At 34.6% G+C, this 22,678-nt stretch overlaps 2 protein-coding genes across 3 annotated transcripts in view; one reads left to right on the top strand and one right to left on the bottom strand.

The window, feature by feature from the left end:
* The first annotated feature begins 84 nt into the window (after nucleotides 1-84).
* On the top strand, nucleotides 85-18,967 carry LOC106050333 (GPI transamidase component PIG-T-like). The gene is made up of 11 exons (XM_013205290.2): nucleotides 85-304; nucleotides 1,854-2,031; nucleotides 3,678-3,909; nucleotides 4,201-4,287; nucleotides 4,956-5,046; nucleotides 5,145-5,239; nucleotides 7,406-7,610; nucleotides 11,574-11,723; nucleotides 13,063-13,309; nucleotides 14,599-14,772; nucleotides 16,919-18,967. Exons 1-11 carry the CDS (start codon nucleotides 112-114, stop codon nucleotides 17,091-17,093), a joined length of 1,827 nt encoding a protein of 608 aa, XP_013060744.2. The 5' UTR covers nucleotides 85-111; the 3' UTR covers nucleotides 17,094-18,967.
* Nucleotides 18,968-19,332: 365 nt separating this feature from the next.
* Nucleotides 19,333-22,678, bottom strand: part of LOC106050283 (dynein axonemal heavy chain 5-like) — a 93,985-nt gene continuing 90,639 nt past the window's right edge. For both annotated transcript variants that reach the window (XM_056036390.1, XM_056036389.1), the window contains exons 78-79: nucleotides 21,348-21,533; nucleotides 19,333-20,645 (exon numbers count right to left, since the gene is read on the bottom strand). In XM_056036390.1, coding sequence (XP_055892365.1) covers nucleotides 20,430-20,645; nucleotides 21,348-21,533 — 402 coding nt within the window. In that variant the 3' untranslated portion in view covers nucleotides 19,333-20,429. The remainder of the gene's footprint in view (nucleotides 20,646-21,347; nucleotides 21,534-22,678) is intronic.

The raw sequence follows: 22,678 nt of genomic DNA, 5'->3' as shown, positions 1-22,678 counted from the left end.
GGATAAGCCATAAACAATACCGGTATATGGAACTCTCTTTCCCATGTAATCCCGCCTTCTTCCCACTTCCGTAAATTGTTTAGAGATTCACTGCTGAATGAAAGTTTCACTATGGCGGCGTATTGTTGCATGAATGTGAAGTCTTTCTTACTAAGTCTTTTATTATTGTTTACGCCGAGTTCCGCTGTAGGAAGAGATGAGTTTACTGAGGAGTTAATGATAAAGCCTTTGTCTGGAGGCTTTGTTTATTCACATTTTCAATTCACAACAAAATGGAACGCTTCTATTCACGATTCAAAGACATGTTAGTATTGTAATATCATGTATGTAATTACTGACTCTCTAAATTAGTATTAGATCTAGATAGTAGATCTAGTATTAGTTATTAGTATTCAAGTATTGTAAAGTAAAATTTCTGTTAGTCAGTAGTACTGAGTTGTAGTCACTCATTTATTGATTTATCATTTATTTTATTGGTTACCATTTTATTAATAAAAGATCTTTATTTATATAAATTTATAAATAATAGATTGAAATAGATCTAGATCTAGTCTTCTAGAGTGTCTAGACTAGATTCTTAGTAAACTTTTCTAAGCATTCTAGTTCACTAGATTCTAGATCTAGAATCTAGTCTAGATTCTAGATCTAAAAGTATAATTTATTCATTATTGAACATAATTCCTTCATAATAGCTTATACTTATTAAAATAGTCTTATAGTCATAGTCTATGAGTCTGAGATAATTTTTTTTTCTCAAAAAATTGTCAAAGACAAAATAGTTCTCCATCATCAAAAGTAATCAAATTCACTTCTTTTAGCAATGATATCTTTACATATATATATATATATATATATATATATATAACTGTACCATAGCTATAGGTTAGGCCATCAATACTGTAAGAATGAAGCGATACGATTAGTTAGATCTAGATTCCCTAGATTCGATTTCAGTATTGTTGTGGGAAGTTACGTATGCCTAACCTGAATACAAAATCTCAAAGAACCCTGTTTTTTGTTTTTTAGATGTTAAGAATTTTGTTTCTAATTTATTAAATATAAATGTTTCTAAGCATTTTTATGGTAAAATGTTTACTATTACAACTTTTTACGCAGAATTTAAATATAATATGTCAATAATTTACTTTTAAAAAACCATTGGAGTTTCGCTTTAAAATTATGATTCTGAATCTCTAAATTTAAAAATTGACTACATCTATATCTAATCTATTACTAGATCTACTTGAATATGTTTAATTAGTAAGACTAGTCTATCTATTCTAGACATTACTCAATAGACTAACTAGATCAAGTCTATAGTAACTTGACTCAAGTAGCCCTAAAATCTAGAAAATTTTAATAGAATCTAGACTAGACTTTTAAAGTCTATAATAGACTATAGATGTTTAGATGTTGAATCTAGATATATAATATAGAATTATAAATCTATCTAGACAATCAAGTTAAAAATCGAGTACACTAGTAGAGCATCTCTCCTCCAGATATACTCTAGTCACTGTAGAATACTAGAGTAAAGCTCCCTTATCGAACATCCCTCTTTCGTATACCATGTAAAACGGAGGTTGGAACCCATTATCGTTAAGATGACAGCCCAGAGCTCGTAACACACAACCAACCAGCAATCCAATCAATTCTAATAAATTCTTTTCATTTAAAAATAAATTTTGATGAGTAGGCCCACCTGTTTTGTTTTTTTTTATTTAACATGACGACTTAAACATTGAAATTTTAGATATGTGTTATTTTATATATCTATAGAGGAATCTTTCTCTTCAAATGCTAAGAGAATGTACTCCATCAAAAAAAAAATCTCCTATTTATTTTGATTACAGTTACCCATTTCCACTTGTTCCCCAAGTCTCTGGGGGAAGTGCTCAAGCAGTATGGAGTTCAAGAACTTCATTTGTCACAGACCCAGGGACTATGGCGACATAAACTGTGGGGCTACCCAGTTCATGACGCACCCCCGGGGGCAGAACTATGGGTCTGGTTCAAACCTTCAGTAAAAGAGTAAGTTTCCTACTTTCTTTTGTTCACACAGGCTTGCCAGTAATATAGTTGTTACTTAGGACACAGCCATTGAGCCATATTCACTTAATCATTTAAGTTTAGTGAGATTAAAATAATCTAACGAATGAAAACAAATAATCCACACAATAAATTAAATTTTCATTGGACTTCAATAATGGATTGTGTATCATTGTGGAGAGTGAGTCAGCCAGGAAAACCAATGACTTGGCAGAGTTATTAAACTCATTGATTAGCAGAAGATAAGATAAGATAATTTTTATTGATCCAATTAAATGGAAATTTAGTTTGACTAAATTTAGACGACCACTTGGCTCAGATCTTGTGTAATAGTGGTTTAATGGATGCAGGTTGTCTTTAAGTATTGTGACTATACCAGCAGGTGATGGCAAAGTTAATTAGACTGCTGATGGTTGCTGTATAGAAAAGTTTAATTATTGTTTTGTCAATGTTAAATTTTCTAAGCTTTCTAAGAGAGAAGAGTCATTGGTGGATTTTGGTGTAAAGGTTTTGACAGTGTTCACTCCATTTCAGTTTGTTGTTGATAGTTGTACCTAGGTATTTATATTCTTGCACTTGTTCTACGGTTTGGTTGTTTATCTGAATTTCTGCTAGATGACCTTTATGTTTCCTTAAAATCTATTAAAAGTGTTAATTGTTGAATGGTACAGATGACTAGATTGACCTAGGGACATCTGTATTTTATAAGATAAGAAATGAGTCCTGATAGGTTGCAAGTCATGTTAAGGCAGTGCTTGAACTGTATATCTGTAAAAAGTGTAGATTCAGGAAAATGTTGTTGTTGTTTTTTTGTGAGGGGTAGTGCTTATGACTATGTAATTAAACTTCAACGGTTGTGACTGCTGTGTAATGCTGAAGTTTCAGAGCAGGCAAAGATTGTTCAGTGCACTTCAGATATGATTTTTTTTTGTATATAAGCAAAGAAGTCAGTTAAATTAACAGCCTGAGTAGTTTTCATTCTTCATACATATAATCTCAAGTAATAACAGGAAATGTCACTTATATATAAGTTAAGATTTATAAAATAACTATATTGTAAACATAGAAAAATGTAGTTAATATATCCCTCTTTGGAAATATTGTTTAGAATATTGTTATGATCTTCTCTATCAGGCCATCTGCAACCACTACTTAACAAACACAACAGCACATCTAACTCAACAACTTGACAACAAGAGCTTCAAGTAACAAAGTGGCGATTTAATTACAAATACATCGACAGCCAATTCAACACAATTGGCTACATCAAATTCAAATGCTTTCTTGTACTTAACAGAACTGTCTAACTAAACATAACTAGTCTTTCTAGCTCGTACAGCTACATTTCCGAGGACTCAAAGGTACCACAAGTCCTTACTGCCTTGCTGTTCTGGACTCTTCTGTCTTTTTTTAACACACTGTCTCTCGACAGTGAAGGCTCTTATCACATGACCACAACACAGGTCATACTTGCGGTTATTAGCAGTACTGTCCCTTGTCTATTGACAGCCGTTGACCTGTGTGATTGGCCTGAGTCATGTGTATCACTAGGCCGCACACACATTAACTCTTTCAGTCCGCCACTGGAGTTACAACAATATAAATAAATAAGTATTTTATATCTCCAGCGTTAATTCAGCCTGGACTGATCTGGTGAATGCGGTCTCTGGTCTTTTTTGCTCATCGCTCAACTTCCTGGACTCAAAGAGCACTGTGATACCTCGAAGAAATTTTCAGCCTCTAGGGGTTACATCTGGTCCAGTTCCACGTTACTCTGTTCGCTACGGCTCATTACCCAAAGAAATAGTCTGCACAGAGAACTTGACACCCTGGAAAAAATTGCTGCCCTGCGACTCAAAGGTATCGTTGCTTAAGGAGAATAAAAGCTAAACATTCAATAGCTAAACTTTGTGGATGAGGGTGAGTTGGGAAACAGGGAAGGGCCCTTGTAGTTGTGTCTTGACAGTTTAGAAGTGTAGTGTATAAAACATGAAATCTCAAAGTAATTAAAAAAAAAGAAAAGTTATAAAGTGACTTGAAGTAAACATGTTTAAATTACTGTACTTTTATTGAAACAGCCTGGTGGTGTCATTGTGTTTGTTTCTTGTATTTTAATTGATCTAGTTCATAACTTTTTTTTTCTCTCCCCAGGCAGGTCTTTCCACCCTCTTCAATGCTTTTCTTTTCCATGATGCCAACTACCATTCCTTGGGTCTACACGTACGCCCTGTTTGTGCAGTAAGTGGTTTGGGTTTAGTTTAGTTCTGTTGAAGTTTATTTAATTCAGGTTACCTTGTCTTGCTTTTGGTTAAGTTACCTTGTCTTCTGTCAAGCTTCCTTGTCTTTCTTCTGTTAACCTACTTTCTCTTATTTTTGTCAAGTTACCTTGGCTTGCTTTTGTCAAGTTACCTTGTCTTGCTTTTGTCAAGTTACCTTGTCTTGCTTCTGTCAAGTTACCTCGTCTTGCTTCTTTCAAGTTACCTGTTCTTGCTTCTGTCAAGTTACTTTGTCTTGCTTCTGTCTACAGTGTCTTCTGCCAAGTTGCCTTGGCTTGCTTCTGTCAAGTTACCTTGTCTTGCTTCTGTCAAGTTACTTTGTCTTGCTTCTGTCTACAGTGTCTTCTGTCAAGTTACCTTGGCTTGCTTCTGTCTACAGTGTCTTCTGTCAAGTTACCTTGTCTTTCTCACAGAAAATGTGCCTACTTCTCTTATGCTAAATAGAACTATGGACAGTGAAAAGCTGGTCGAGGAACAGATTACCATGAGTTGATATGTAGACTAGATGCTAACTGTACACTTGTTATGCCTAGATGTTTGTGTAGATGTCTTCTGTCTAGATATCCCAGACTAAAGCTCCTATGAGAGCTCCTTGGCCTTTTCATATACTGGTCATGTTGTAATTTGCAGGATGATTCCTGTACAGAAGAAGCCATTGAACTAACTCAGAGTCTGAGTGTAGTCACTGATGTCATCAGTACAAGTCTTATTGGGTCACCAAGTAAGTAACAGCACTGGTCAGATAACCAGTTGTCGCTTTACAGTTTTTACCTCACTAATTAAGTTTTGATGAATTATTTTTATCTTTGTCATGAATAGATTGGCAGTTGAAAAGCTTATTTGGCAACCATTTGGCTTCCTATTGTCCATTGGCCACTAGAAGTTTAATTATGGTTGATATCACCAGCAATAAGGTAAGAAAAATTGTAGTAGTGAAAATATTGCAGATTTTTCATTTCATAACTAAGACAAGATTGTTTAAACACAAAGTTTTGAGCACGGTTATACACTGAGTTATGGGCATTAATACCCTATATAGATTATTATATATCACTAGCTCAAACTATTTTAAGCTGCACTATGAAGTCGCTTAAGGAGTACATAAAAAAAAAATGGTTAGTAAACTGTTGTAATCATCTACCTAAAAGTTTTCTAAATGGACCAGTTAATCTCAATAGATTTAAAATGATGATAGTTATGGCAGACCTGCCTACCGTTACGCAAAATGCATATTCGTTACGCAAAATCTCCCAAAAATGACCGTCAGTACACAACTACGCATTTAACCCGTCGCGTTACGCATTTCCTATCCTTTTTTTTCCCCCTCTCTTGACTAGCTTACGAGCGGTCACAGAGGTCGCGCTAAGCCGTCCTGTTGGCGGCCGGGGGGGGGGGGGGACAGAAAAGGTTGGGGAAACATTGTGTCCAGATCTATACGTTGATTGGTTCTTAAAAGCAATTAGATTTAGTCTAGAAATGATGAACGCGAGAGTGGCTTCTTAAAAGCTATTAGATTTAGTCTAGAAATGATGAACGCGAGAGTGAGGGAGTGGCGGGTTGGTACCGTCAGTTAGCTGATACACCAACGTGACTTTTTTTTATAAGTTCATTAGTAGAAATTAATTATGTTGAATACCTGATTCCCGTATTCACTGTATATAAATAAATATCGAAGTGCTATCGATTCAAAACACATTGAGTGACATTGTAGATATATAGTCTAGATCTAGAATCTAGATAACTTGTTATACAGGAATAGATCTAGCAATTTTATCTAGCTAGAGTCTAGCTAGTCATTACGTTATGTCATGATTCTCTTACATTACTGTCATTACTCTACAATCTAGATCCAATTTAGTTGTAGTATGATTTAGATTGACTAGATCTAGATTTAGATCGATAACATCTACTACCATCTAGTCTAGATCTAGACTAGATTCTTAGTCTTAGTAAAGAATAGATCAAGGATGAAGGTAGGCCCACGAAAGTTTGGAGTAGACCTAGATCTACGTTTGTAGCGGATCCACAGCATCGGTAACACTCTTAAGCCCAGATCTAGAGTAGATTGCATTCATCTAGTCCAGATATCATCTCTATTGTCGTATTGATCTAGATTTAGATTGTAGATCTAATCATGACATCTAGATATATATATATATATATATTAATATATATGAGAAAATAATGGATCGCGTTATGCATTCTGGTGCCAAAATATGCATTTTGACCATCAGCGTTACGCATTTGGACTTTTTTTGGTAGGCAGGTCTGTTATGGGGAATTGAAGGATGTTATAGTATGGGATCTTTGAGACAGAAAATGTTTGCTAGTTCTTCGGCCAAAGCTTGATGAGTTGTGGAATGGTCATTTATTTCCCCAACAAATGAGAAGTATATTTTTAGAACTGCATCGTGGGTGATAAAATTATTTTTTTTGTACGATGAGGATAGGGCTACAATCTTATTAACGAAGCCAAGGTTACAACATTCGAACATGATCAATTAAGTAAGTGCTGCAACATGATCAATTAAACTAGGGCTGCAACATGATCAATTAAACTAGGGCTGCAACATGATCAATTAAACTTTCATTAACATTGAAGAAATTATCTTGGTTTTAACCCATCCTAGCTCCACAATTGTTCATCCAATTAGATTAATTTCTTCTTCTTCCTCCTTCTCATTATTTTGTTTGAGCGTTCAGATGACTAGACCAATATATGAGATGAACTGCGCAGTGGTTTCCAAATGTCCTTATAGTTATCTTTCTATTGGGGTGTTTTGGGGCCAGTGTCTTGTTCAGGCCTCTTGGTAAAGAGCACAGGTTTGAAGGACATGCTCAGCATTCTCTAGTGACACTCTACATGGGCAGATTTCACTGGTTTCAATTTTGAGCTTCCGGTACATATGTTGTCTCATTCTTTTGAAAGATTAGATGTTGATCTTGTTGAGATAGCTTATAATAACATCATCTTTCTTGTGATTCAGATGAGAGTTGTCCATTTCTCATTTATTCTATTCACTATTAGGTTCTTCGTTTTTTTTTATCAGATTAATACAGTTCAGATTTTTTTGTTTTAGAATGATTCACTGTTCAAACTGACACCGGAGCCTACCATCACACACACAGTGTTCAGGGGTCAGGAGGAGCATAGCTACGCCACCTATGATGTCAGGTCAATGTTACAGTCAGGCCGTGCCATCAATGTTGGCCTGACCTACAGCAATAACCAAAAGCTGATTGAGGCTACTCCCCCGCCCATACACGCCCATAGGTTCATAACAGGTCAGTGGAAGAGTAATAAGTTATAGTTTTGTAATGAAATAACAAATACTAGAATACCAATAACATGGCTTTATTCCACACTATTAGGCTACAGTAAACCATGAACGAGTAAAAGACACTTCTCACATAACATTGTTGAATTACACACGCAGAATATAAACATAAAATAATAAAATTGTTCTGTTGTGTCATGATTGTGTCTAAATGCATTGTGGTGGATCCTTTGTTCTTCCACTAAGACAAATTAAAAAATTCTGTATATTTTAACTGGTAAATCCAATACGAATAACTCCACAAGTTTAAATAACAATATAGAATCAACAAAAATGTTTGTTAAGCCAAATTAGTTATTTAAAGAACCAACTCTTTTTGACTCCATCTACTATAATGTTTATCAAGTCTTAAACCTAGGAGACAAATCTTGAATAAAATCTTCTGGTTTCATCCATATTCTTTTTTTCCTTGATATCACAAATGCAATAAAGCTTAATCCCTTTAATATTATTTTTAGACATGGCTTCACAAATTAAATAGCAGATTAATCCCCTTTGTCCTAAGTGCGATCTGTGACAAAAATATTTTGTTCCAAATGCTAATCAAGTCTTTGGAAGTTTGAGCTTCATCTATAGATCTTGATAATTTGAACCAATCTTAAGAGTCTGTTACATAATGAGGCTTCTTGTGTTTTATCAGCTGAAGTAATTCCTAGGAGTTTCTGTGTGTAATAAAAGTTATGATGAGAGTCAATGAAAGTAAATGGAGTCAAGGACAACCTGCATAAAAAAAAACCATAAATAACTAGAACAGCAGACTTAGAAATTTTATTAGAATGTGAGAAACCAGACATAATTGCAGGCACAGAAACTTGGCTACATCCTGAAATTTATAATGCAGAAATTTTCAATAGTAATTATGAAATTTTTAGAAAAGATAGGGCTGATAATCATGGAGGAGTTCTTTTAGCAATAAAAAACACTCTTATAGCAGAAGAAATTACCTTACCTAACTCAAAAAATATAGAATCAACATTTTGTAAAATTAATACCACCTCAACATCCCTAATAATAGACAGCATTTACAGACCACCAAATTCTAGTTTAGAATACATGCAGGAACTATGTAATCAGATTACTACACGTAAAGAGACAAATAAAAATGCAGTTTTTTGGATTATGGGTGATTTCAACCTACCTGATATAAATTGGAAAACACTAACCATAGATAAACACCAAAACCTTAAGGACATAAATGAGCTTTTCATAGAAACTTTACACAACCTAAGTTTAGATCAAATCATTAAAAAGCCAACTAGATTAAACAACACATTAGATCTCTTCTTAACCAACAGACCTAGATTAGTAGTTGATTATGATATTATCCCTGGTCTATCAGACCATGAGATCATAAAAATACACAGTCAGATAAAAGCAGTAGCCAATACAAAACCCAAAAGAAAAATCTTACTCTGGAATAAATGTAACCTAACACAACTACACCAAGCTGCATTAAACTTTCAACAAATATTCTTATTAGAAAAAGACATTAACCAACCAGTCGATGACCTCTGGAATTTCATTAAAAACCATCTTAAAAGCATTATAGAAAATCATATACCAACTAAATACATATCAAACAAAATAAATAAATGCTGGTTTAATAATAGACTAAAGAAGCTTTGTAAACAGAAGGAAAACCTATTTAGAAAATTTAAAGAAACTAACGCAGAAAGAGTTTACAAAAAGTATATAAAAATTAAACACTTAACCCAAAAAGTAAGCAGACAGCTGCAGAGTGAATACATAAACAATGTAATATCTAAAGATAACAACAAAAACCTATGGTCATACATTAAGTCTAAGAAAATGGAAACAACAGGCGTAGCGCCATTAAAAGATGAACATAACATAATACATAATGATAATGAAACTAAAGCAAACATTCTAAACAAATACTTTGCATCAGCATTCTCAGCCCCAGGAGACAAAGACATATTACTGAATTTGAACCAAGTAGACAACATAGAAGATATAGTAGTACAAGAAAATGGAATTCAAAAACTATTAGCCAACACCAAACCAAATAAAGCTTCTGGACCTGATGGTATTCCAGCTAGATTACTCAAAGAACTAAGTAATGAGCTAACCCCAGTGTTTAAAATACTCTTTCAGGTTTCACTTAACCAGGGCAGAGTACCAAAGGACTGGAAAGAAGCTAATGTCACCCCCCTATTTAAAAAAGGAGAAAATCTGACACAGGAAACTACAGACCAGTATCACTTACCAGCATCACATGTAAAATCCTACAACACATAATATGTAGCAACATCATAAACCACTTAGACAAACATAATGTCCTCACACCATACCAACATGGCTTTAGGAAATATAGATCATGTGAAACACAACTAATAGGACTAATTGATGATTTTTCAAAAGGTTTAGATAATAGTGAACAAATAGATGCTATCTTACTAGATTTTTCTAAGGCTTTTGACAAAGTTCACCACCATAGTTTGCTTAAAAAATTAAAATATTTCGGCATTAATGGTCCACTGCATCAGTGGATTAAAGACTTTCTGATAGGGAGAGAACAAACTGTAATAATAAATGGCTCTAAATCAACACCGATAACAGTAAACTCAGGTGTACCTCAAGGAACAGTCTTGGGTCCACTACTATTTTTAATTTACATAAATGATTTACCAAATTGCATTACTTCAGGAACAAACGTCAGATTATTTGCAGACGATTGCATAATATATAGAACAATAAAAACAACACAAGACACAGATATTTTACAAAGAGAATTAGATGAATTAGAGAAATGGGAATCAAATTGGAGCATGTCTTTCCACCCAGAAAAATGTCAGTTGTTAAGAGTAACAAAAAAACTAAAACAAATTAATTCCACTTATCTTATTCATGGCAAACCAGTAAAACAGACTAAAAACGCAAAATACCTAGGTGTTATAATAAATGAAAAACTGTCATGGAATCCACATATTGATGAAACTACAAAAAAATCAAACAAAGCATTAGGATTTATTAAAAAAAATTTCTATAAATCAAATAAGAACATAAAACTAAAATGTTATTTAACCTTGGTTAGGCCAATAATAGAATATGCATCCTCTGTTTGGGACCCCTCAACTCAAGAAAACATTAAGAAACTAGAACAGACACAAAATAGAGCAGTGAGATTCATAACAAACGAATATTCACATTTGACTAGAGTAACACCTTTAGTAAAATCACCAAATTTAGAAAGCCTTCAGGACAGAAGGCTCAAAAGTAAAGTAACAATAATACATAAAACACTGAACCATAATCTTCAAATACAAAAACAAAGTTTAATAAAATACTCTGAAAGACACAAAGATAAAGGCACATTCCTCGTCCCATATGCTAGGACAAATTTGTACAAATACTCCTTCTTCCCTAGTGCTATTAGAGCATGGAATGGGTTGCCTGAGCTAGCCAGGAAAACCAATGACTAGGCAGAATTTAAGTCATTGGTTAATATGCATGACTAAATGCATGACGCGTAGGACGTAATCATCTTTTTTTTTGAAGTAACGTCTGTATTATATAAGATAAGATAAGCTTATTCTTGTTTATTAACAAGCCTTCTTCCATCTTACTCAATACTGCTCACAATAGTCCATCTACTGTCACACAATGGGCAAACAACCTTGAAAATAAATGTAAAATATTTCCTACAAAAATATAGTACATGTTTTTTTTTTTTAAATAAAACTTTTTTTAAAATTTATATAATTTTCCTTTTTTACTTTGTAAATTGTTAAGTTTACTGATACAGTATTAATGAGTAAGTCTAGGTAACTGTCATTATGACAGTTTGTTTATTATACTAACTGAAGTTAATAAAATAAATATTAAGTTAGATGGATTCTGTTTCCTGATGTTAAAGTCTTGTTAAAACAATTAATTTACCTGTGTGCAGGTCATGGCCTGGAAGATGGAGGAGTGTCTTGTCTCATTTCCAACACCATGCCAACCAACCAGACCATCTCGTACATGGATGTCCTCCCTTGGTTCACCAGAGTAAAGTTTAGCTCCCTTCAAGTGACCAACAACGGAGTCAATGTGCCATGTGAGTGTGTTTTTTTTTTGTTTTAGAGTTTTAAGATCAAACGAGTTGGTGTTGGAAAAGTGGAGTCGGCCAAAAGTAAACTAATTACTTATTTGACGAAACAAAAAATAGAAACAATAATGCATTTTGGTACTGTCAGACCACATTAATGTATTCTAAATAAGGTGTTAAAAAATTTTCCCGGGTACAACATGGCCTAAATTGTGCAGTTGTGCCAAAAACCCAAAATATAAAAAAAATATAAATTTTTTCCCCTTCACTATATATATATATATATATATATATATATATATATATATATATATATATATATATATATATAACTGGATTTCTAGTTGTGTGGTTTGTGCTACCGGCTGTCATCAAGATAGTTCTGAGTTCAAACCCTGCCTTCTGCCGTCATGCTGGTGGATTTGGATTGGGTATTATAATATTCATTGGTGAAAGAATGTTCAAAACTTTACAATTACAAGCACTCATAGTGTGCATGAATTTCTTTTCTTTCCAACACATCTCTGCTTATCTGATCTGCAATCTGTTGCTCTACTCTTGAAGATGTGGTGACTCCTCAAGGGAGATGTTAGCGCGGAGGTCTGTTTTATAAACACCAGCCTGACCTTAAAATCCATTATTATTCCTGCAGGCTCTCTGTGAGTCTCCCAGACTTTCCTGCATTGTGTGAATTAGTTTAAAGCTTCCGGCTTTGTCTATGGTCTGTCAATATGTACCTAACCTTCACCTTTATAATCATCTCTTTCTTGTTGTTTTGAACTAATTTAAAAATTGAAAATAAATAAATTAATAAGTTGGACTGGAAGACAATAACGGAAAAAAAAGTTTCCTTTTCAAATCTTGCGATCTATAGGGCAGATGATGTAAAGGTCATCTGTTTCTGTGGCCCACTGTTAACGAGGGTGTCATGTGGCCAGCAAAACTACTAATTGCTTTTACTTTCCGACAACTAATGCCAGGTACCCATTAAAGCTGGGTGGACTTAGAGGCGCCCAAAGATTCTGAAATTAATAATCTCAGTCTTTACCAGGAGTCGAACCCAGGACCCCCCGGTTTGGAAACCAAGAGCTTTACCGCTCAGCCACTGCGCCACCACTGGAAGACAATGCCTTGATTATTCTTAAAGTCATAACTTTATGATTAGAAAATATGATTAGAAAACACATCATTCTTTATAATAATAATAATAATAATTTTTAGTTATAGTTTTAATGGTCAGTTTGAGTACTGTTTGATAGCATTGGATTCTAGATAGAGCCCTCTGAGTGACTTGAATGCAATGTTTTGGTTCAGACGTAACACAGTGACATGAAATTTTTTTTTTCAGATAAAACTTTTTACCTACCTGCCAAAGACAGAGTAAGACCTCATCAGTTAGAGCTAACCTTTACCTTGTGGGCTAAGTCTGTGACCAAGGTCCACTTCACCTTCACCCGGGCTTTTCTGAAGTGGACAGAGTATCCCCCAGATGCCCATCATGGGTTTCACATTGGCGCAGCTAGTATCACTGCTAACATTCCTTCCTCACTGGAGTACACAGCTCCAGGTCAAACATCCTCACAGTTGAGCTCCATGTAAGTTTTTGTCTTATCTTCTTATCTTATCTTATCATCTCATCTTCATAGTTTTATCTTCTTAACTTATCTTCTTATCTCATCTTCATAGTTTTATCTTCTTAGCCTATCTTATCTTCTTAGTCTTAATTTTTTATATTCTTATTTTATCTTCCTATCTTATCTTCTTAGTCTTATCTTCATAGTTTTATCTTGTTAGCTTATCTTATCTTCTTAGTCTTAATTTTTTATATTCTTATTTTATCTTCTTATCTTGTCTAATTAGTCTTATCTTCTTAGTTTATCTGACTAGCTCACTTATACACATATCAAGCCATTAGTTTCCTGTAAGTGGCTAGATGACACACTAAAGACTCAAAATATTTAGGTGTTACAATAAGGTCTAGTGTGGCACACAACACTTGATGTCCTAGTCTCACATAGCACTTGATGTCCTAGTCTCACATAACACTTGATGTCCTAGTCTCACATAGCACTTGATGTCCTAGTCTCACATAACACTTGATGTCCTTGTCTCACGTAACACTTGATGTCCTAGTCTCACATAGCACTTGAAGTCATAGTATCACATTGCACTTGATGTCCTAGTCTAACATAGCACTTGCTGTCCTTGTCTCACATAGCAATTGATGTCCTAGTCTCACATAGCACTTGATGTCCTAGTCTCACATAGCACTTGATGTCCTTGTCTCACATAACACTTGATGTCCTAGTCTCACATAACACTTGATGTCCTAATCTCACATAGCACTTGATGTCCTAATCTCATACACTTGATGTCCTAATCTCATACACTTGATGCCCTTGTCTCACATAACACTTGATGTCCTAGCCTCACATAACACGTGATATCCTAGTCTCACATAACACTTGATGTCCTAGTCTCACATAACACTTGATATCCTAGACTCACATAACACTTGATGTCCTAGACTCACATAACACTTGATGTCCTAATCTCTCATAACACTTGATGTCCTAGTCTCACATAACACTTGACTTCCTAGTCTCACATAACACTTGATATCCTAGACTCACATAACACTTGATGTCCTAATCTCTCATAACACTTGATGTCCTAGTCTCACATAACACTTGATGTCCTTGTCTCACATAGCACTTGATGTCCTTGTCTCACATAACACTTGATGTCCTAGTCTCACATAACACTTGATGTCCTTGTCTCACGTAACACTTGATGTCCTAGTCTCACATAGCACTTGATGTCCTAGTATAAATTAAAAGAATGTTTGTAAGTGGATAAATATTTTGCCTTGTTTTCTGTTTAGATTCACAGAGAAACCTTCGGATGATAATCCCAGATTTTTCCTAAGGATTCACACTGAGACCTTATTAGTGTCATTGCCCACGCCAGACTTCTCAATGCCTTACAATGTCATCTGTCTGACATGTACAGTGGTGGCCATTGCTTTTGGAAGCATTCATAATTTAACTACAAGAAGGTGAGTCTGGATAATTTTGATCTGACAGAGCCAAGAAATTGGTTGTAACAACACATTAGAGCCTCAAAACTAGGTTTGCACCAGATAGTACTTTTGATATCTGGCTGGAGCAGGAGATCTAAATGTCTTGTAAATAAATGTGTTATTGAAGATTTTGCAAAACCTCTAAATAACACACCTGTACTCATATAAGTTTTTTTTTTTACTTTTATTTACCTTATTGTTTTAAACTCTATTACTGATTGATGACTTTAAGTTTAACAGCGTTTATTAACAGATAAGCCTATTACAAACTGTGTGTGTGTGTGGGTCTGTGTGTGGGTCTATGTATGTGTATGTATAAGGCCACCAACTGTAAAAGGGGGGTGGGGATGGCCAATGTAGAATATATAAATTGTTAAGCTTCCGCGCGGTGTTGAATCTTGGCAATATGTCTAGTGTAGATCTGACTGGAAGTAACGCTGAACTCAACTAATTCAGTAACATCGGCGAAAGGCCGAAACAATCAAATATGTAGTCGACGCTGATGTTGTTCTATAACTATATTTAATAATCAAGAAGGGAATCGTCCGATGTCAGCTAAGTCCGTAAATCTGTATAACTATTGTACTCAAGTCTACTACTTTACAAGAAGCGTCTTCTTTTTGCGTCACCTAGATCATTCTTGTTTTTTAACCCACTTTACGTCATCGTCGCTAAGTAAAACTTTACCCTATTCCCGAAACAAATAACTAATTCCTAATCATGTCATAACAAAATGTAGATTTTACTAATGTAAATCTCTTAAAGTTAAAGTGCAATCTGGGTTGTATAGTTTATATAGATAGTATGTGTTCATGTATTTCAGACCATTAACTGCAATGGTCATCATGCTTGTATTTCAAAGGCCACTGACCGCTTCTGGTCCTGGCTTCTGGGCTTGATACTGAAAGTGACTGTTAGTTTATAGTTGGAATCTGAAACATTGTAGGTCACTATTTAATGGTTTAGATTAATTCATTCATTATCGGAAAACGATATTTTATTTAAAAAAGTAACATCAAGTACCCCTATTTATAGTTTCAACCTTAGATGGCGCTGAAGCATATATTAAATTGTAATCTGTAGGCCTATTATTGAGATGTGGGTCTAGAGCTACAGTTATATGGATCTAAGAGCATTAGGGAAAGCACTAAGCCTTGTCCCGCCTTGTTCTGGGGAAGAAGAATACTGGAAATTTCCATACATTTCAATGTGGATCTTTAGCTGAACTTTATTTGATAGAAAATATACAAAACTAATAGAGTCTGATGTGTATAAGAATGTATAAGAATATAAGAAAGAAGTAATGGATAATAATAATTATAGCTTTTATATAGTGCTACTTTCATGCTTATAGCATGCTCAGAGCGCTGTGGTCCTATCTCAATTGTGGACCAGTTGGGAGGGGGGGGGGAGTATCTGGGAGAAGATGTTCCGTGCTGCCTTTAGGCGCTCAGTAAACACAACCCTGCTCGAATCGGGTGTCGAACCTCAAGCCCCCTTCACAGGTAGCCAAACCAAGTTCAAGCATACTTGTCCTCTCGACCACGCTTGCCATGATTAAAATGTTGTGAGATGTCTGCTTATTAACCCTGTCCACTGATGATCAATTGCTCTAAGTCTAGCTTCAAATGCATTTTTATAAATGTTGGTTTTTATATTTCTTATTTGTTGCATGCATAGTGTTCTCCAAAAACAAAATGCTAGGAAATCGTATAGACCAATTTCTATATGATGGGGGAAACCTGCTAGAAATCTAGAAAATATTTAATTTTAAAAGTATTGTCAGATTTGTAAAAAGTTTTTGCACACCAATTAAGTCCCACAACTTTCCGAAGGCATTCAGAACTTTTTTGTTTGGCCTTTCTTACAACTTTTTCAGTTTTGGAAAACTTCCTGTCTCTACTTTAATGTCTAGGTGGCATTGGAGCAGCGCTAAAAGCTTCCGAAAATGCAAACTGTTGAGGTCTTCAGCTGTTTTCAAGAAAATCAAAGAATATGCCTGATTTAGTCGTTGTTTGATAGAATACTTTTTGGCTTTAAAGGCCACTGTAACTTGTATTGATATACATGGAGACTAAGTATTTCTACATGTAAATAATCTTTTCTCTGACTTTCTCTATAGATTTATTCAGCTCGATCCGTTGAAGAAGAAAGGACTGTTGTCTAAACTAAAGGCCTTAGTGGCCAAGTTACGAGGAGGTCAACCAGAAACCAAACCAACAAGTGAAACCCAGCAGGGCAGTGTCTCAGATAAAAAGACAGAAGACCTTGTTGATGAAGAAGAAGAAAAGTCCTGATCCCGACATTTACAGTTCATGCTTTGTTTTTATTGGTTGTTTATATTTTAATGTCTGGAGATAGTAACTAGCATTGGGGGTTAAAAAAAAGTTATCAGTCTGTTAAAACAAAATTCTATGACTAGGTTCTTCCCTATGAAGAAAGCCCCTTTACAAAGGTTGCTAAATTCTTACAAAAGTTTCTTAGATATAAAACAGTTTTCTTATTGTCTTTGCCAGAAGTAAAAAAAGTAAAGAATTTTTCTCACTGCTGCCACTGAATTACCTCCCCTGATCTCTACATTGAAGAATGAGTTGAATTAGAATTGTATGCATGTGCTGGTTGACTGAACTATTTGTATGATTGATACATTTTATTCAATTTAATGTGGAATGAAACATTTAGCTGCAAAAAATGTCTTGAGATTTTTCTGTCCAGTGTTCATGCGAGATCATTTTGACTGTTCCAGATTGAGAGCACTGCCAACTATATATGGGTGAAATTGTATAATTCTGCTTCCTAATGTACAGGGCTGCTTCAATTTACTGAGTGCTTGAAAAATTCAGCAGAAGTGTGCATCTACTGTCTGACGCAAAATGTTTGCTATGAAATGACTGAATGCTAAATTCTCGATACAAGAAATTTGTAATGATGTGAAAACCTTATAACTTGTGTGCACTTGACAATAGCTGCGCTAAGTACACAAAAGTTGTATGCCTGATAATAGCTAGGTACACAAAATTTGTATGCCTGATGATGATGATGTATGCATTTTGGTACTCATGCATTTTATTATATAATGATTTTTATTATGTTATTGACAATAAATTTGTTTTAATGTTCAGTGTTGACTAGTCGATGTCAAGAGAGTTTATGAATCAAATATATTGTCTCATACCCATGTTGCAATCTTTGCTTTCAAAATGTTTTTGATACAAGTCTGAAAGTAAATGATACTGTAAACTAGCTTATAGTAGCAAAGAAAATGTCTGACTTTAAGAAAGAAAAAAAAAAGGAACCATTTTTTCTCGGCTGTTTAAATTGAAGAACATGGCAAAGAAAAATATTTGTTGATGTTTAAAACATAGAAAAAAAAATGTTTTGTTTGTTTAGAGTATTTATGTCAAAGGTCACTCTCACATGTTGAACAAAATTTAAATTATTTTATAGTTTGCTTTAATAAAGAAAAAACATTCCCATAATCTGTATAGTTGGTATTTTTATTTTTTAAATTCAGTCATTCCCTTAGGAGGCACAGTGGTTGAGTGGTAAAGTGCTTGGCTTCCAAACTAAGTGGGTCCCAGGTTTGAATGCTGGTGAAGAATTTTTAATATTTTTTTTTATTTTCAAGATCTTTAGTGCGCATATGAGTCCACCCAGCTCTAATGGGTACGTGACAGTTGGGTAAAAGTAAAGGCGGGTGCTGGCCATGACACCCTCGTTAACCATGGGCCACAGAAACCGATGACCTTTACATCATTTGCAGGGATATTTGGATAATTTTCTAATTTTCTGTCCTAACAAGAGACTATATATATAGTACAGCAGCAGTCATTTGGTTAAAAGAATCACAGGTGGAGATTACAAAATGACTACTGAGAATAGTCTTGCCTTCTAATTTGAGCAGTGCTGTGTGGGCAAATAGGCCTCCAAACTGACCTTGACATTGGCTATTAAAAAAAAATTATTTCTCAACAGAATCTAAATTGACTACAGGCAGACAATTGTATGTCTGGTGCTGGATGTGGCAAATATGTTGGTCGCAGTGGGTGTGTGTTAGCCACATGAAATATTGCAATTGTCATAATTCTTCCTGTAGACAAACTTTCTTTAGTAATAGGTTCCCAGTTTGTGTCTTACAATGCATGTCAGTGATTATTCTAATGTTTCAAAATCAATTCATTTGAAGTTCATTTTGTGATGACAATTGTGTTATAAGTTTGTAGTTTGTGGTAGTAGAACTTACCCGTTGGCACTGCCCTAGTCCAACACAAACTTATCTTGTCTCTTAATTTTATTGTCACCGCACTACTGACTTAAGGGGGCCATAATATTAATGTCAGCGCACCATTGGCTGGACTCTATGATTATCAACTAGAAGTTCTCTAAAAGCTTTGAAAAACATTTTTCTACAGTTAACTCTTTCTCTCCGTAATTATTTACCACATTTTGGTGGAATCAATGTTGGTATCGTCAGTTAGGAGAGAAAGAGTTAAAATCTTAATTGTAGTTGATAAAGAATCATAAATATACTTTCAATAAAAATGAAAAGAATGTACATTTATTTCTTAATTCAATACATAGAACATAATAAAAAGAATGTAATACATTGTATAAATAGAACATGAAATAAATAGATCAGTTGTGTTTGGAATCGAGATTTTATCACAGTTACAGCCCCTCAGTAAGGAAATTATTCCTTTGTATAATGTAAAATTACAACAAAAAAATATTTGAAATATCAAAAATATTGGACGGAAATAGTGGTAAGGATTTGTATGAATGATTAACATTTGATATAAATATTTTATAATTCATAAAATGACTGTACATGAAGTAGGAAAAAAAATGATGACATGAACCAACAATCCAAATACATACGGAGCAAGAATTTGATACAAAGATTTTGTAAATCGTATTTTGAAATACTTCAATGCGATACCAAGGCTGAGATTTCAAACATAAAATAGAAGCATGGAACTAAAACGTTTTTTTCTGTGGAGTCGTTACCACAGCATTGACATTTAGGAATGAGTGAATCTTTCTTTGGACAAAGGTTTCCTGATCAGACTGAATTATAGTGCTGGCTGACCAAAGCTTAAACCATGAATATAAAAATGTGAAAAGACAAGACTAGAGGAAACAAAGACATGACGATGATGAGAATAGACTTGAAAGTTTATAGTGTCTATAGAAATATGAATTTGTATGATCATAACAAAAGTAATAATACAATTTAAAATCCTTCCATAGACTGTATCAGTTAACTGTGGGTATGGAATGCAAGTATACATGATAACAAATTTTTTATATATAAAACATCAAAATGCAAATTTATAAAAAGTTCATAACAAATAAAAATATTCTTACAATGTCAAGAAATGTTTACATTCAATAGAAGAAAAAATTCATATTGACATGTGAGAAGTTAATTTTTTAAATAGTTTTTTTTGTCAATGGATTCATCTTTCTTTGGCAAAATTTATATCATGTCAATTAATATTATGCTGCCAAAAATACAAATTTTGACTGGTATATAAAGTTAAGTTTGTATTTCGTAAAATACAAGAAACAAAAATATGAGGTGTGATATGTATGCTTCCTCAATCCACTTGAGGTTTGGTGGTGTGTATGTCTTACTTGACGTCGCACAAAAGTGCCACACCGCGGCAGATCCAATGATCTGGGTGAGTGTTCTGCGATGTCCTCAACACTACCTCAGCAATGTAGGTCAGGTCAGTACGCCGTGGCTTCTTGTACACTGGGCACTTGTACATCTTACTAGTGTCTGGCGGTGCTGTGGTGTTGCTGACAGCGGTAATGAGAATGACTGGCATGGCCTCAAACAAAACCTGAAAGTAAAAAAAAACAAACAGAATTAAGAAATTTATTTTTAAGCTTTTGTTCATTTTTGATGAGCTAAAAAACTTGAAATTGAAATGTATTCAATGTAAATTCAGTAAGAGATGGAAGATCAATCATAATTGACATCAATTAAGAGTTCTTGAACATTGTTTTTATAATAAATAATGAAGTAATATTTTATCTTGTACATTATAATTTTTTTCTAAACTTATAGTTGACTATCAAACCAGTCAATTGGTAAAGAACATAAGTATTGAGCTCTAGCCATTATTTGTTTCATGTCAACGAAATTAGAGATTTTAATTTGACCAAGTTATAATTTCTGGTGCGATGGCTGAAGTGCAGTGGCCAATTGGTAAAGTGCAAGGGATTTTTAATTTCAGGATTATTAGGGTACTTCTGAGTCCACCCAGCTTTAATGGGTAACTGACATTAGTTGTGGAAAAGTAAGATAGTTGCTCATTGTGCCGGCCTTATGACACCCTTGTTTACTGTGGGCCACAGAAACAGTTGACCTTTACATCATCTGAAAGGGGACAACCATGGGGCTAGTTTGTCAATGTCATATGTTTTTGAGGTCTATCTTGGGACTTGGTCAATCTTGTGCTGTGTTACAAGGCTAGTTAATTTGGAACATCAGTAACAATTTACAGTGTTCTTTGGGATTTATTATATTTATTTTTACAAACCTTAGGCTTGGATTCGATGAGCTTGCTGTTTCTCCTATCCCATGATGCACCATCCAGGAACAGGCCATGAACATATACTCCCTCTGGGGGCTCTGTAGGGATGGCATCAATGTTCTCAAACTTGGTGACTTCATTGTGGAGGACAACTGTATCCAATGCCCAGCCTTTATGATTACGAGTTACTTTCTACAGAACAAATCAAATATTCATGAGTGAGATAATGCTGTATAAAATTTTCATTTTAACTCTATCTCTCTATAGTTATTTTCCACGTTTAGAAGGAATTATTCATTTTTCCCATTTATATTTCACTACCCTGTTAGGGTTAAATGTCAATAACGTTTTTCTTTTAATCAGAAAATGTTATGATTGGTAAAGATAAATGCAGGATTCAATCTCAAGCACCTTCAATATGTATTTAACTAAGAAATGTTAAGTACTGATCTCCATCTCGACAGGTCTGGGAAACCAAAAACTTCTCGACCTGTATGGAGACATACATGCACTAAGCAAGACAGCAGGATTTCTGTCCAGGGCTTTTGCAAGAGAGGATTTGAGCCACTCAAGCCCTTACTCAAATGGAGTTAAATGATGAAGATGATGACAGTAAGTATTTAAATGTTTCAATTATTACACACCTTTCTTAAAACCATAAAACGGAATTACAAATTGTTGTGAAAATAACGAATAAAAGTCGCACATTTTGCTTATAAAATTAGTAGGCCTAATTCATTTCATTAAATACAAACTTACTAGGTGTCTATATAATAATGATAATATATAGTTATCTTATGAAATACAGACATTACCTCAAAACCGAAGAGGATTACGTCCTACGCGTGTTCCTAGGTTAATCTAGTCTTGAATCAATGAATTAAAATCTGCCAATACGTAGGAAGCGTAGGAAGCTAAGTGTGCTTGAACTTGGCTTGGCTTGGCTACCTAGAAGGAGGGCTCGAGGTTCGACACCCGACTTGGGCAGAGTTGTGTTTACTGAGCGTCTAAAGGCAGCACGGAAAACCAACTCCTAGATAACCCCCCCCCCCCTCCCCACTGGTCCACAAATGAGATTGGACCAAAAAGCGCTCTGAGCATGCTATAAGCATGAAAGTAGCGCTATATAAAAGTTATAAATATATATTGCCTCTCCAGCCCTACTCCAATTGAGTTTGACGATGAGGATGATGAAGTAAACTTTTAAGCTGGAGATCTTTAATTTAAAATCCTGCACCTCCCCACAAGGCTAGCGACTACACTTAGTGTGAACATTGAATTTACTTGGCTTGTAAAAATAATAACTTTCTTTTTGGTAGAGCAAGAGATGAAATAAT

This window comes from Biomphalaria glabrata, chromosome 7 (assembly GCF_947242115.1).
Source record: "Biomphalaria glabrata chromosome 7, xgBioGlab47.1, whole genome shotgun sequence".
Classification (NCBI taxonomy): domain Eukaryota; kingdom Metazoa; phylum Mollusca; class Gastropoda; family Planorbidae; genus Biomphalaria; species Biomphalaria glabrata.
Note: the sequence above shows the minus strand (reverse complement) of the source record. Positions and strands in the feature narration are given on the sequence as shown.

Excerpts from the sequence above, each read along its gene's own strand:
- LOC106050333 (XM_013205290.2), top strand. The coding sequence starts at position 112 with ATGGCGGCGTATTGTTGCATGAATGTGAAGTCTTTCTTACTAAGTCTT. Across the intron at positions 2,032-3,677 it reads TTCAAACCTTCAGTAAAAGA|CGTTAATTCAGCCTGGACTG; the intron begins GTAAGTTTCCTA and ends TTATATCTCCAG. Across the intron at positions 3,910-4,200 it reads TGCTGCCCTGCGACTCAAAG|GCAGGTCTTTCCACCCTCTT; the intron begins GTATCGTTGCTT and ends TTCTCTCCCCAG.